Source organism: Simochromis diagramma, unplaced genomic scaffold (assembly GCF_900408965.1).
Source record: "Simochromis diagramma unplaced genomic scaffold, fSimDia1.1 OVJJ01000466.1, whole genome shotgun sequence".
NCBI classification, from domain to species: Eukaryota; Metazoa; Chordata; class Actinopteri; order Cichliformes; family Cichlidae; genus Simochromis; species Simochromis diagramma.
The window spans coordinates 419085-435793 of record NW_024387287.1 but is presented as its reverse complement, the minus strand read 5'-3'; the positions used below and the strand labels follow the sequence as shown (position 1 = coordinate 435793).

The 16709-nt window shown below is 44.0% G+C and overlaps 1 protein-coding gene across 2 annotated transcripts in view; it reads left to right on the top strand.

Annotated features, from left to right (window-relative positions):
• si:ch211-251b21.1 (uncharacterized protein LOC571720 homolog) overlaps positions 1-16709 on the top strand; it is a 31882-nt gene that overhangs the window by 12912 nt on the left and 2261 nt on the right. For both annotated transcript variants that reach the window (XM_040003688.1, XM_040003687.1), the window contains exons 5-8: positions 3737-3960; positions 13807-13904; positions 14948-15165; positions 15271-15490. In XM_040003688.1, coding sequence (XP_039859622.1) covers positions 3737-3960; positions 13807-13904; positions 14948-15165; positions 15271-15490 — 760 coding nt within the window. The remainder of the gene's footprint in view (positions 1-3736; positions 3961-13806; positions 13905-14947; positions 15166-15270; positions 15491-16709) is intronic.

Sequence of the window (16709 nt, the reverse complement as noted above, 5' to 3'; positions counted from 1 at the left end):
TATCTCATAGTTCCCCGGTTTACTTGGGATGTTCTGTTCGAATGGACAGAGTCCTCTGAAGGGGACTTGCTGCTCATACACAGTCACATCAGTACCAGGATCTTACATCAACAGCAGGAGAAACATCCACTTGTTCCATACACCTCAAATGGGAGCACGTTTGTGTCATGAACAACGATCATCTATTGTGTCTTTATCAAGAAATTATAACCTTTTTGCGCTTCTATGATTAATCTTGTGTCACCTTTAAAACTTCTCTACCAGACTCAGGATGTCATAAACTGGCCGTAGCGACTTTACTAGATGCACGGCAGTAAGAATCAACATGCCCACATATGCCTACAGCTGCATTCAATCCATTTTTCTTCCTCTCTCGTTGTCCCTCCTCTTTTGTCATTGAGTTGGCTGTAGAGCAGGTCATCTGCTAATTGGGTGGTTGTTGGTTCAATCTCTGTGTGCTCTAGTCTGGAGTTCTTACCAAGGTGTCCTTGGGCAAGTTACTGAACCCCAACTTGGTCTCTGATGCATCCAGAGACCAAGCTACTTTTAGTACCATTGATGTTAAGTTAGACTCTTTTTCTCCAATTGATCTTTCTGAGTTAACTTCAATAATTACTTCCTCCAAACCATCAACGTGTCTTTTAAACCCCATTCCGACAAAACTGCTCAAAGAAGTCCTGCCATTAATTAATTCTTCGATCTTAAATATGATCAACCTATCTATAATAATAGGCCTGGTAGACCTTAGTGCAGCATTCGATACTGTCGACCATAATATCCTATTAGAGCGATTAGAACATGCTGTAGGTATTACAGGTACTGCACTGCAGTGGTTTGTATCATATCTATCTAATAGACTCCAATTTGTACATGTAAATGGAGAGTCCTCTTCACACACTGAGGTTAATTATGGAGTTCCACAGGGTTCAGTGCTAGGACCAATTCTGTTTACACTATACATGCTTCCCCTAGGCAGCATCATTAGAAGACATTGCATAAATTTTCACTGCTATGCAGATGACACCCAGCTCTATCTGTCCATGAAGCCAGATAACACACACCAATTAGTTAAACTGCAGGAATGTCTTAAAGACATAAAGACCTGGATGGCCGCTAACTTTCTGCTTCTTAATTCAGATAAAACTGAGGTTATTGTACTCGGCCCTGAAAATCTTAGAAATATGTTATCTAACCAGACTCTTACTCTGGATGGCATTACCTTGGCCTCCAGTAACACTGTGAGGAACCTTGGAGTCATTTTTGACCAGGACATGTCCTTCAACGCACATATTAAACAAATATGTAAGACTGCTTTCTTCCATTTGTGCAACATCTCTAAAGTTAGAAATATCCTGTCTCAGAGTGACGCTGAAAAACTAGTTCATGCATTTATTACTTCAAGGCTGGACTACTGTAATTCATTATTATCAGGATGTCCTAAAAACTTGCTGAAAAGCCTTCAGCTAATCCAAAATGCTGCAGCAAGAGTCCTGACAGGGACTAGAAAGAGAGAGCATATTTCTCCTGTTTTGGCTTCCCTTCATTGGCTTCCTGTTAAATCCAGAATTGAATTCAAAATCCTGCTCCTCACATACAAGGTCTTAAATAATCAGGCCCCATCTTATCTTAATGACCTTGTAGTACCATATCACCCTATTAGAGCACTTCGCTCTCGCACTGCAGGTTACTTGTTGTTCCTAGAGTATTTAAAAGTAGAATGGGAGGCAGAGCCTTCAGTTTTCAGGCCCCTCTTCTGTGGAACCAGCTTCCAGTTTGGATTCGGGAGACAGACACTATCTCTACTTTCAAGATTAGGCTTAAAACTTTCCTTTTTGCTAAAGCATATAGTTAGGGCTGGACCAGGTGACCCTGGATCCTCCCTTAGTTATGCTGCAATAGACATAGGCTGCCGGGGGATTCCCATGATGCATTGAGTTTTTCCTTTCCAGTCACCTTTCTCACTCACTATGTGTTAATAGACCTCTATGCATTGAGTCATACCTGTTATTAACCTCAGTCTCTTTTCCACAGCATGTCTTTATCCTGTCTTCCTTCTCTCACCCCAACCGGTCGCAGCAGATGGCCCCACCCCTCCCTGAGCCTGGTTCTGCCGGAGGTTTCTTCCTGTTAAAAGGGAGTTTTTCCTTCCCACTGTTGCCAAAGTGCTTGCTCATAGGGGATCATATGATTGTTGGGTTTTTCTCCGTCTCTATGAAGCGCCTTGAGGCGACTTTTGTTGTGATTTGGCGCTATTTAAATAAAATTGAATTGAATCCATTGGCATGTGAATGTTAAAAAGCATAATACAAGCAGAATACACTGTGTATAATGCTTTCAGTACTCGAGCAGAAAAGCAACTGAAGGATTATGGGACCTGGCATATGTGCTTGGACCGTGGTAGATTGTCTTTCTCTGTGGCACATGAGAGAGTCATGCATCGTCTGTCACTGGGAAGGATAGAAGACCAGATCAATGTTTCCTCACATTTCTGCAAATATTCCTCTGTCTCAGCTGCCTCCTCTTTCTTGTTTGATTCTTTGTCTTCATCATAATTGAAATGGAAGATGTGTAGTCCTCTGACACATCTTCTATTTCAGTTTCACATTCTGAAAATTCAAGAAACTTCAAGAAGCCCAGTCACTTTCTTTCCAAGCTCCTCAGACTACCATTTCCTGGATGCCTGAGAACCTACTTGAACATAGTTCAGATTCTTCATCATTTTCCTTCACTTCATAGCCTTCTTCCACTTCTGCAGGTGGGTGATGTGCTTTTACAGAGAAAGGGTAGCATGTGATCTAAATATTGACAATATTTTCTTTATCTTCTAACCCTGGATCTTCCTGAACATTGATTCTCCCTCCTCATTATACTAGAGGGCAATATGTGCTTTGTTCTACTGGTCATTGCTTTGCACAACATGGTAAAAAAAAAAGTATGCTCACAAATCTCTAGTGCAATGGAGGCTTGTGAGCATACTTTCTGTGTATGTATTATTGTAGGGTCTACCTTACAATATGAAGCACCTTGATGCGACTGTTGTTGTGATTTGGCGCTGTATAAATAAAATTGAATTGAATATAGAGCACCTTTCTCCTCATTGTGCTGCCTGTTGTTGTTGTTGTTGTTGTGGTTGTTATGACCATTGCTTGACCCCACAAATCAGTGATCCAAGATCAAAGATGTTTGAAAGCAGTATGGTGTGAAAATATAGCCCTTTGCAACACTTTTCTACTTTGGGGTCATTTTTGTCCACGAGGACCACAGGTGTTATAAAATCCAATAAAAACCCCATAAATAAATCAAATTACTTAAAACTTATTCCAATCATGCATAGCATAGTAATGAATAACTTCTGTTATTTTCAGACCATTTGATGAACAAAAAACACATTTTTGATAGAAAAAGATTTCTTTAGAGGACAAAAACGACCCAAGGACAACACAAGGATTATACAGTGCCAAATCATAACAACTGTTGCCTCAAAGCACTTTACATTGTAAGGTAAGAACATAAGCTCTTACCCTATCTGTATAGCAGTGAGCATAGGGTTCTATATATATTTCAACATTTGTTATGATGTTTTGTGCTACTTACAAACAAATGCTGACCATAAATTATTTAAAATTGTTACTCCTTTCTATCTGTACTCACATTGTACAGAGTTTTAACTTTTCTTTTCTTTTTTTCATTGATTGTGTCCCTGGTTTTTCATATGTGTTGCTATACCTTGCTTCAGGAGGCTGACCTGGCTGTGGCCCCGCTGACTGTCACTGCCGTCAGAGAGAGGTTTGTGGACATGACCACCCCCTTCATTCAAACTGGCCTCAGCTTCATTTTGCGCAAAGCAACAGACCCTGAAGACAGCACGTTCAGCCTGCTGGCACCATTCTCCACTGACATGTGGATTGGCATTATCATTGCCTTCCTGCTAACAGGTTTCTGCATATTCCTGGTGGGCAGGTCAGTGCAACAAAACATCCCTAAAACACTAGGGATATATACATATATGTGTATAAATAAAAATAAAATTAAATTAAATTAAATTTAAAAAAGTATATGTGTATATGTATATGTGTATATGTATATGTATGTATATATATGTATATGTGTATATATATGTATATGTATATATATATATATATATATATATATATATATATATATATATATATATATATATATATATATATACAGTGGGGCAAAAAAGTATTTAGTCAGCCACCGATTGTGCAAGTTCCCCCACTTAAAATGATGACAGAGGTCAGTAATTTGCACCAGAGGTACACTTCAACTGTGAGAGACAGAATGTGAAAAAAAAATCCATGAATTCACATGGTAGGATTTGTAAAGAATTTATTCGTAAATTAGGGTGGAAAATAAGTATTTGGTCACCTCAAACAAGGAAAATCTCTGGCTCTCACAGACCTGTAACGTCTTCTGTAAGAAGCTTTTCTGTCCCCCACTCATTACCTGTATGAATGGCACCTGTTTGAACTCATCATCTGTATAAAAGACACCTGTCCACAGCCTCAAACAGTCAGACTCCAAACTCCGCCATGGCCAAGACCAAAGAGCTTTCGAAGGACACCAGGAAAAGTATTGTAGACCTGCACCAGACTGGGAAGAGTGAATCTACAATAGGCAAGCAGCTTGGTGTGAAAAAATCAACTGTGGGAGCAATCATCAGAAAATGGAAGACATACAAGACCACTGATAATCTCCCTCGATCTGGGGCTCCACGCAAGATCTCATCCCGTGGGGTCAAAATGATCATGAGAACGGTGAGCAAAGATCCCAGAACCACACGGGGGGACCTGGTGAATGACCTGCAGAGAGCTGGGACCAAAGTAACAAAGGTCACCATCAGTAACACACTACAACAGCAGGGAATCAAATCCCGCAGTGCCAGACGTGTTCCGCTGCTGAAGCCAGTGCATGTCCAGGCCCGTCTGAAGTTTGCCAGAGAGCACATGGATGATACAGCAGAGGATTGGGAGAATGTCATGTGGTCAGATGAAACCAAAGTAGAACTTTTTGGTATAAACTCAACTCATCGTGTTTGGAGGAAGAAGAATACTGAGTTGCATCCCAAGAACACCATACCTACTGTGAAGCATGGGGGTGGAAACATCATGCTATGGGGCTGTTTTTCTGCCAAGGGGACAGGACGACTGATCCGTGTTAAGGACAGAATGAATGGGGCCATGTATCGTGAGATTTTGAGCCAAAACCTCCTTCCATCAGTGAGAACTTTGAAGATGAAACGAGGCTGGGTCTTCCAACATGACAATGATCCAAAACACACCGCCCGGGCAACAAAGGAGTGGCTCCGTAAGAAGCATTTGAAAGTCCTGGAGTGGCCTAGCCAGTCTCCAGACCTCAACCCCATAGAAAATCTGTGGCGGGAGTTGAAAGTCCGTGTTGCTCGGCGACAGCCCCAAAACATCACTGCTCTCGAGAAGATCTGCATGGAGGAATGGGCCAAAATACCAGCTACTGTGTGTGCAAACCTGGTAAAGACCTATAGTAAACGTTTGACCTCTGTTATTGCCAACAAAGGTTATGTTACAAAGTATTGAGTTGTATTTTTGTTATTGACCAAATACTTATTTTCCACCCTGATTTACGAATAAATTCTTTACAAATCCTACCATGTGGATTCATGGATTTTTTTTTCACATTCTGTCTCTCACAGTTGAAGTGTACCTCTGGTGCAAATTACTGACCTCTGCCATCATTTTAGGTGGGGGAACTTGCACAATCGGTGGCTGACTAAATACTTTTTTGCCCCACTGTATGTATGTATATGTATGTATAGGGAGTGCAGAATTATTAGGCAAATGAGTATTTTGTCCACATCATCCTCTTCATGCATGTTGTCTTACTCCAAGCTGTATAGGCTCGAAAGCCTACTACCAATTAAGCATATTAGGTGATGTGCATCTCTGTAATGAGAAGGGGTGTGGTCTAATGACATCAACACCCTATATCAGGTGTGCATAATTATTAGGCAACGTCCTTTCCTTTGGCAAAATGGGTCAAAAGAAGGACTTGACAGGCTCAGAAAAGTCAAAAATAGTGAGATATCTTGCAGAGGGATGCAGCAGTCTCAAAATTGCAAAGCTTCTGAAGCGTGATCATCAAACAATCAAGCGTTTCATTTAAAATAGTCAACAGGGTCGCAAGAAGCGTGTGAAAAAACCAAGGTGCAAAATAACTGCCCATGAACTGAGAAAAGTCAAGCGTGCAGCTGCCAAGATGCCACTTGCCACCAGTTTGGCCATGTTTCAGAGCTGCAACATCACTGGAGTGCCCAAAAGCACAAGGTGTGCAATACTCAGAGACATGGCCAAGGTAAGAAAGGCTGAAAGACGACCACCACTGAACAAGACACACAAGCTGAAATGTCAAGACTTGGCCAAGAAATATCTCAAGACTGATTTTTCTAAGGTTTTATGGACTGATGAAATGAGAGTGAGTCTTGATGGGCCAGATGGATGGGCCCGTGGCTGGATTGGTAATGGTAAATGGCCTGCATTTGTATAGCGCTTTTCTAGTCCTTAAGGACCCCCAAAGCGCTTTACACTACATTCAGTCATCCACCCATTCACACACACATTCACACACTGGTAAAGGGCAGAGAGCTCCAGTCCGACTCAGACGCCAGCAAGGTGGAGGTGGAGTACTGGTTTGGGCTGGTATCATCAAAGATGAGCTTGTGGGGCCTTTTCGGGTTGAGGATGGAGTCAAGCTCAACTCCCAGTCCTACTGCCAGTTTCTGGAAGACACCTTCTTCAAGCAGTGGTACAGGAAGAAGTCTGCATCCTTCAAGAAAAACATGATTTTCATGCAGGACAATGCTCCATCACACGCGTCCAAGTACTCCACAGCGTGGCTGGCAAGAAAGGGTATAAAAGAAGACAAACTAATGACATGGCCACCTTGTTCATCTGATCTGAACCCCATTGAGAACCTGTGGTCCATCATCAAATGTGAGATTTACAAGGAGGGAAAACAGTACACCTCTCTGAACAGTGTCTGGGAGGCTGTGGTTGCTGCTGCACGCAATGTTGATGGTGAACAGATCAAAACACTGACAGAATCCATGGATGGCAGGTTTTTGAGTGTCCTTGCAAAGAAAGGTGGCTATATTGGTCGCTGATTTGTTTTTGTTTTGTTTTTGAATGTCAGAAATGTATATTTGTGAATGTGGAGATGTTATACTGGTTTCACTGGTAAAAATAAATAATTCAAATGGATATATATTTGTTTTTTGTTAAGTTGCCTAATAATTATGCACAGTAATAGTCACCTGCACACACAGATATCCCCCTAAAATAGCTAAAACTAAAAACAAACTAAAAACTACTTCCAAAAACATTCAGCTTTGATATTAATGAGTTTTTTGGGTTCATTGAGAACATGGTTGTTGTTCAATAATAAAATTATTCCTCAAAAATACAACTTGCCTAATAATTCTGCACTCCCAGTATATGTATGTATATGTATGTATATATGTATGTATATGTATGTATGAAAAAAAAAACCACCCAGCACGCCCCTGCGGGCGGTTTATCCTTCAAGCTCGGGTCCTCTACCAGAGGCCTGGGAGCTTGAGGGTCCTGCGCAGTATCTTAGCTGTTCCCAGGACTGCGCTCTTCTGGACAGAGATCTCCGATGTTATTCCCGGGATCTGCTGGAGCCACTCGCCTAGCTTGGGAGTCACCGCACCTAGTGCTCCGATTACCACGGGGACCACCGTTACCTTCACCCTCCACATCCTCTCGAGCTCTTCTCTGAGCCCTTGGTATTTCTCCAGCTTCTCGTGTTCCTTCTTCCTGATATTGCTGTCATTCGGAACCGCTACATCGATCACTACGGCCGTCTTCTTCTGTTTGTCTACCACCACTATGTCCGGTTGGTTAGCCACCACCATTTTGTCCGTCTGTATCTGGAAGTCCCACAGGATCTTAGCTCTGTCATTCTCCATCACCCTTGGGGGCATCTCCCATTTTGACCTCAGGACTTCCAGGTTATACTCGGCACAGATGTTCCTGTACACTATGCCGGCCACTTGGTTATGGCGTTCCATGTATGCCTTGCCTGCTAGCATCTTGCACCCTGCTGTTATGTGCTGGATTGTCTCTGGGGCATCTTTACACAGCCTGCACCTGGGGTCTCGCCTGGTGTGATAGACCCCAGCCTCTATGGATCTTGTACTCAGAGCTTGTTCTTGTGCTGCCATGATTAGTGCCTCTGTGCTGTCTTTCAGTCCAGCTTTGTCCAGCCACTGGTAGGATTTCTGGATATCAGCCACCTCCTCTATCTGCTGGTGGTACATACCGTGCAGGGGCCTGTCCTTCCATGATGGTTCCTCGTCTCCCTCCTCTTTCTTGGGTTTCTGCTGCCTGAGGTATTCACTCAGCACTCAGTCAGTTGTGCCATCTTCCCAATGTATTCTTGGATGTTCGTTGTCTCATCCTGGACTGTGGTGCTGACACTCACCAGTCCCCGGCCCCCTTCCTTCCGCTTAGCGTACAGCCTCAGGATGCTGGACTTGGGGTGAAACCCTCCATGCATGGTCAGGAGCTTTCTTGTCTTTATGTCAGTGGCTTCTATCTCCTCCTTTGGCCAGCCTATTACCCCAGCAGGGTACCTGATCACGGGCAGGGCGTACGTGTTGATGGCCCGGATGTTGTTCTTACCATTCAGCTGACTCCTCAGGACTTGCTTGACCCTCTGCAGGTACTTGGTGGTTGCAGCTTTTCTAGCGGCCTCTTCATTGTTCCCATTTGCCTGCGGGATCCCCAGGTACTTGTAACTGTCCTCTATGTCTGCAATGTTGCCTTCTGGTAGTTAAATCCCCTCAGTTCTGACGACCTTCCCTCTCTTTGTTACCATCCGACTACACTTCTCCAGTCCGAACGACATTCCAATGTTATTGCTGTATAGCCAGGTAGTGTGGATCAGTGAATCGATGTCTCGTTCACTCTGGCATACAGCTTGATGTCATCCATGTACAGGAGGTGGCTAACAACTGCTCCGTTCCGTAGTCAGTATCCGTAGCCAGTCTTGTTAATGATCTCACTGAGGGGGTTCAGGCCTATGCAGAACAGCAGTGGGGACAGAGCATCTCCTTGGTAGATCCCGCACTTGATGGTGACTTGTGCTATGGGCTTGGAGTTGGCCTCTAGTGTTGTACGCCACATCCCCATTGAGTTCCTGATGAAGGCTCTCAGGGTCCCATTGATCTTGTACAATTCTAGGCATTCCAGTATCCAGCTGTGGGGCATTGAGTCATAGGCCTTCTTGTAATCAATCCAGGCAGTGCACAGGTTGGTCAGTCTGGTCTTGCAGTCTCGGCTGACCTGAGTCTCGGGTCCTTGGGGATCAGGACCGTTCGACCTTCGGTTAGCCATTCCGGGTGTCTCTGGTTAACTAGCAGCTGGTTCATTTGTGCTGCCAGACGCTCGTGGAGTGCAGTCAGCTTCTTTAGCCAGTAGGCGTGAACCATGTCGAGCCCTGGTGCTGTCCAACTCTTCATACTGGAGACCCTTTCTTGGATATCTGCCACTGTGATGGTTACTGGACCCTGTTCAGGGAGGTCGCTGTGGTCTGCCCTCAGATCCACTAGCCACTGAGCATTGCCGTTATGGGTTGCGTCATTCTCCCATATGCTCTTCCAGTATTGCTCCATCTCCAGCCTTGGTGGTGCTGTTCTCTTATTATTATTGTTCCCTTGCCACTGCGAGTACACCTTTGCTGGTTCTGTGGAGAACAGCTGGTTTTTTCTCCTGCCTTCTATCTCTCTGGTGTACCTCCTCAAGCGGCTGGCCAAGGCTGTGAGTCTTTGCTTGTCAGTTTCCAAGGCCTCAGGTATGGACAGCTTGCTGTATTTCTTATGCACCTTCTTTGTCGCACCTTTCTGCAACTCCGTTAGTTGGCTAACCTCCCTCCGTGCTACTTTGATCTTGCCCTCTAGCCTCCTTCTCCATGGAGGGTACTGCCCCTTGTGGCTGTTCAACTTGTAGCCAAGCATCTCACTGATCACTGCTGCCGTATTGTAGATCAGCTTGTTAGTGTCAGTAATCGTGGTTGTAGGTATTGTCCGTAGTGCTGCATTAACATCATCTAGCAGACCTTCTGAGGGTACTTCTTGGTAACCGGCTACGGGGGATCCAGGTTTCAAGCTTGGCCATGATCCTATTTTTCAGGTCAGTTCCTCTCGCACTCAACGATCCTTCTCCTATCGCACTTGGGGCTATGTACCCAATCTCGGGTGGGGGTGATGATACAGTATATGTATATATATATACATACGTATATATATATATATATATACACACAGGCACATGGCTCAATACATGAGCGGGGCACAGAAAGGTACGGGCAAGAATACCAGAGGTGCAAAACACCAGCTCCTGGTAGACCGAGCAGTCAGCCGAGACTGCAAGACCAGACTGACCAACCTGTGCACTGCCTGGATTGATTACAAGATCAACAGGACCCTAAATGCTTTCATCAGGAACTCAATGGGGATGTGGCGTACAACACTAGAGGCCAACTCCAAACCCATAGCACAAGTCACCATCAAGTGCGGGATCTACCAAGGAGATGCCCTGTCCCCACTGCTGTTCTGCATAGGCCTTAACCCCCTCAGTGCGATCATTGACAAGACTGGCTACGGATACCGACTACGGAATGGAGCAGTTGTCAGCCACCTCCTGTACATGGATGACATCAAGCTGTATGCCAAGAGTGAACGAGACATCGATTCACTGATCCACACCACCAGGATATACAGCAATAACATCGGAATTTCGTTCGGACTGGAGAAGTGTAGTCGGATGGTAACAACGAGAGGGAAGGTCGTCAGAACTGAGGGGATCGAACTATCAGAAGGCAACATTGCAGACATAGAGGACAGTTACAAGCACCTGGGGTTCCCGCAGGCAAATGGGAACCACTGAAGAGGCCGCTAGGAAAGCTGCAACCACCAAGTATCTGCAGAGGGTCAAGCAAGTCCTGAGGAGTCAGCTGAATGGTAAGAACAAGATCCGGGCCATCAACACGTACGCCCTGCCCTTGATCAGGTACCCTGCTGGGGTAATAGGCTGGCCAAAGGAGGAGATAAACGCCACTGACATAAAGACAAGAAAACTCCTTACCATGCATGGAGGGTTTCACCCCAAGTCCAGCATCCTGAGGCTGTACGCTAAGTGGAAGGAAGGGGGCCGGGGACTGGTGAGTGTCAGCACCACAGTCCAGGATGAGACAACAAACATCCACGAATACATCACGAAGATGGCCCCAACTGACAGCGTGCTGAGTGAATACCTCAGGCAGCAGAAACCCAAGAAAGAGGAGGGAGACGAGGAACCATCATGGAAGGACAGGCCCCTGCACGGTATGTACCACGGGCAGATAGCGGAGGTGGCTGATACCCAGAAATCCTACCAGTGGCTGGACAAAGCTGGACTGAAAGACAGCACGTAGGCTCTAATCATGGCAGCACAAGAACAAGCTCTGAGTACAAGATCCATAGAGGTTTGGGGTCTATCACACCAGGCAAGATGCCCCTGAGACAATCCAGCACATAACAGCAGGGTGCAAGATGCTAGCAGGCAAGGCATACGTGGAACGCCATAACCAAGTGGCCAGCATAGTGTCGAGTATAACCTGGAAGTCCCGATGTCAAAATGGGAGATGCCCCCAAGGGTGATGGAGAATGACCGAGCTAAGATCCTGTGGGACTTCCAGATACAGACGGACAAAATGGTGGTAGCTAACCAACCGGACATAGTGGTGGTAGACAAACAGAAGAAGACGGCCGTAGTGATCGATGTAGCGGTTCCGAATGACAGCAACATCAGGAAGAAGGAACACGAGAAGCTGGAGAAATACCAAGGGCTCAGAGAAGAGCTCGAGAGGATGTGGAGGGTGAAGGTGACGGTGGTCCCAGTGGTAATCGGAGCACTAGGTGCAGTGACTCCCAAGCTAGGCGAGTGGCTCCAGCAGATCCCGGGAACAACAGCTGAGATCTTTGTCCAGAAGAGCGCAGTCCTAGGAACAGCTAAGATACTGCGCAGGACCCTCAAGCTCCCAGGCCTCTGGTAGAGGACCCGAGCTTGAAGGAGTGGGGAATTTTTTATTTTCTTTATATATATATTTTTTTTTATGTATATAAAAAAAATTCAAGCTCGGGTCCTCTATCAGAGGCCTGGGAGTTTGAGCGTCCTCTTCACCACAACAGACCGGTACAGCGCCTGCATCACTGCGGGCCAGTCCGTCTGTTGACCTCCCACTCCCTTCTCCCTTCACTCATGAACAAGACCCTGAGATACTTAAACTCACCCTTTTCCGGCTGAGGACCATGGCCTCAGATTTGGAGGTGCTGATTCTCTTTCCCACCGCTTCACACTCTGCTGCGAACCGTTCCAGTGAGTGGGAGGCCATCACCCAAAGAAGCCAACAGGACCACATCATCCACGAAAAGCAGAGATTCTGAGACCACCCAAGTGAAAGCTTTTCTCCACTTGGCCATAAAGATTATGAACAGAATCTGTGACAGAGGCAGCCCTGGCGGAGCCCATCACCCACTAGGAACGAGTCCAACTTATTGTCGGCTGTGCGGACCAGGCTCTTGTAACGATTGTATAAGAATCGAATGGCCCGTAGCAATGGGCCAAACACCCCATACTCTCGGAGCACCTCTCACAGGACACTCTGAGGGACACGGTTGAATGCCTTCTCCAAGTCCACAAAACACATGTAGACTGACTTATAATTAAAGGCAACATGGATCAGCCACAACATTACTTTCCTGATAATGTGTAGGTCTTGCTCATGTTGCTCTTGGGGCATAGATACCTTCTGACTCTGCATTGGCACATTAGCTTTAGATCCTGTGGTGGGTTAAAAGGGCGTCCTTTGTGGATCAGGCTTCTCTTGATACATCCCACTATGATTGCGAACCCAAATTTAGAAGCTTGACAATGCCCTGGACTCTTTATCATGTTTCTTCGGCCAGCGGTCCCTAACCCCCGGGCCTCAGACCAGTACCGGTCCGTGAGTCGTTTGGTACCGGGCCGCAATAGTTGAGGCTCAGGTGTGAAATGTATGATTTTCAGGGTTTTTATCGGTTTTCAGCATTATTTTGTTATCGTTTTTATCGTTAACTCTGTTTTCCTGGGTCTTTTCACTTGTGTTATGAATAAATCTTCTTTTTTTCGGTACCGGTACTAGTTTTATTTTGTTGTATTTATCCGCGACACCTTAAAGGCCGGTCCGTGAAAATATTGTCGGGCATAAACCGGTCCATGGCGCAAAAAAGGTTGGGGACTGCTGTCTTAGGCCATTCCTGGGCAGTTTTTAATATGGCAGAGTGCTTGGGGGTGCTGGGGAAGGCCACCATTGTCAGGTGTTGCTGTTATCATGATGATGGTTGGTTAAGCAAAAATATGCATGGATGATTACACTTCTATAAGAGAGCTACCACATAGCCAACTCACAAGTACCTGTTTTACAAACCTGAATTTGACAACTATTGTCTCTATGAGGAATTGAACAAAACCAAAAACATCCTAAGTTACCAGGAAAACAAACTGTAAAATATGTAAAAAAAAATAATGTGATCTACATGAATACCAGCAGAACATCCTAGCAGAACATTGCAATGTTGCATTGTAACAGGATCATCCATGTTATTTTGTTCATCTCAATGATTTTGTTGTTGTGGTTGAATGTTGTATATACAATTGAATCTTGAATTATGTTATGAAAGCTTTCATTTGTTTTATCCTGCAGGATCAGTCCCAGTGAATGGGCTGAGCCAGACACAGAAGAACACAGTTTCACTTTGCTGCACAGCTTCTGGTACATCACAGGAGCTCTCACCCTGCAAGGTATTGCAGCAGTCCACTAAATTAAAGCACAGAAATGCACTCTTCTGCTGCTTGCCACTTTCTACATGCCTTAAGACAAATATGTAGTAACATGTTTTACGGTACACGGATCATTTTGTAATACCTAAAGAAAGAGATCAAATAAGGAAAATGAAAATGACAAGTTCCACATGCATAACAATTCAATGTAGTATATTGAGACTTGTATCAATGTCTGCATATAGTCAACAACTGAATGTCAAGTAAAATAAAGAAGTTACAATTCGCTAGTATTATGTGTAAATGTGTGATGGCTGTAGTGCAGGAGGTAGACCACTTCATCAGCTAATCAGAAGGTTGGTGGTTTAATTCCTGGCTACTCCAGTCAGAATGCCAAAGTGTCCTTGGGCAGGTTGGATAGAAAAATGTGCTTGTATGAATGAGTGAATGAGGCAAGTTGTTTGAAGTGCTTTGGATGCATAAGTTGAGTATAAAAGTGCTCTCTAAAAATCAGTCAATTCAGCATCTACTTTTCATTTTCACAATGAGCTGGGGGTATTTTATTAATAAGAAACTGCAAATAAAGTTTGCATTGAAAAATAAAGCTGTTTTTAAATAAACTGCTTAATAATAACTGACAGGAGTAGTTTGGATTCCCCCTTTTCTTGTTTTTCTCAAGTTTATTTGACATGTAAAAACTTCACAGTAGCTTTAACACTTCTTTTCTCACTCTTCATGTTGCTCTCAGTAATGATTTGATTGGCTATGTAATGAATAGTGAAGAGTGCACATGACTAATCTGTGTATATACACTGACTACTGTAAAGACAAAAGGAAAAATCTATGCTTTTTTAAATAACCCTGCTGTAAATATGAGAGAATTGTGCAGAGTGAAACAGCATAAAAATATCAGTAGAAAATATATATTTCAAGTAGCTGAACATCAAGAGTAGGCTCTGTTTGAATAATATAAATACATTATTTTCCGTTGAAACTGCAACTCTGTTTCTTGGTTGATTGTTTGTCACCTGCTGACTGCTTGACCACTTTCTTTGTCCTCTCAGGAGCCGGTCCTCACCCCAAGGCATTGTCTGGACGTGTAGTCAGTGCCATCTGGTGGCTGTTTTCTGTATTGCTGCTTGCCTGCTACCTCTGCAACTTAAAGTCTGCGTTGAACTCCAACAGCAAACACATCTCCATTAAGAGCTTTGCAGACCTGGCTAACCAGGATGTAATCAATTACGGCACAATTGAATCTGGATCTACTATGCTCTTCTTTAAGGCATGATCAGTTACTCCTAGTTAGCATTCATAGTCATTAGTGCTGCTACATAACATATGGGAAAGGTTCAATAAACATGATAAATATTTTACTTTACTTTCCTAGAATTCCAACAATCCTGTGTACCGGCGTATCTACCAGCACATGGAGCGTAAAAAAAGCTATGTGTCCAACGCAGAAGAGGGTATACGCCGCACACAGGAAGGAAACTTTGCATTTATTGGTGAAGCAGTGTCCTTGGACTTGGCAGTAGCTCGGTACTGTAAACTGACCCGTTCACCAGAGGTCATCTCTATGCGGTCCTACGCCATAGCAGCACCTCTAGGTGAGTTGCTTGGATCTGTCAGGATGCTGCTTTCTTTAATTTTTCAGTTTCTCAGTTTATTCAACCTGTTTTCTTAACTTAAGTTAGCATGTGAACTTCCTTTTTAAAACATTAAAACATACTTAAACCCAGATGGCAAAATTGATATGGTCCGGATCTGGCCCACACAATGTGCTTAAACATGGCCCGCATACCGCAAAGAATGACGGCCCTTTGGTGGTCCAGATCTTTGGTGGCCCACACATGGGCCAGCACAAGGCCAGTTGCAGACACACTGCTGGCTCTGTGCTGGCCCAGAACAGTTTCAGCTCTGGCCCCAGATGTCAGCTTAATGTGTACCTTAATCAAGCCATGTAATAACAACATGTGCCGGAACATAGTAGTGCAAAACTAACATGATGAAACTCTGTTCAGACACTGAATCAACTGATTCTTATATAGCCCTTTTCTAGTCTCCCAGATTACTCAGAGTGCTCTATACAACATGCCACATTGACACACTGGCTGTATCCCAATTCAGGTTCTGCAGCCTTAAAGTACACAGCCTTAACGGTCCACAAGGGCCGCACACTCAAAGACTGCTAAGGCCGGAAGTGTGAGGCTTGTGAAATGGGACGGTCTAGCTCCCGTCGCGCTGCCCAGGTTGCCTAGCAACTATGATACTAACAGCTGGAAACGTTTCATACAGCATCGTTTGACAGAAATGAAGGAGAAAAGTTTTTCTGTTAGTTCATTTTGTTTATCACATCACTTTGATTTGATAAGTATCTGAGGCTGAGACCACAGGACTGTAAAAACATGATTGTTGGGCTTCATTTCTGTACTGAACAGTCATTTTAAGATTAGCTAGTTAATAACAATTAGCTAATGTTGTTCATGAGACTAAAGTCATCTTACTTTGGTAATGTAAATATAATATGGCCAATATCAAAGTTATTATTATATTAACCATTATTAGTTATTACAGCAGTGAACTTGAACTCTGTGTCAAATACTGAGCTTCAGTAAAGATTCAAGTTGCAGTTATTTATATTTCCTATCACCTTAAATCTTCACTCAAAGACAAGCATCTTTGACAGTGTGTATATAGATATATTAAATATAATAGACAAATGCTGTTATTTTATTAAGATGGCATTACTAAATTTGGCTCAATGCTTACATATATGTGTAAAAAGAAAATGTACGAGCAGTGATAACTGTTTCTGATAGAATGAAG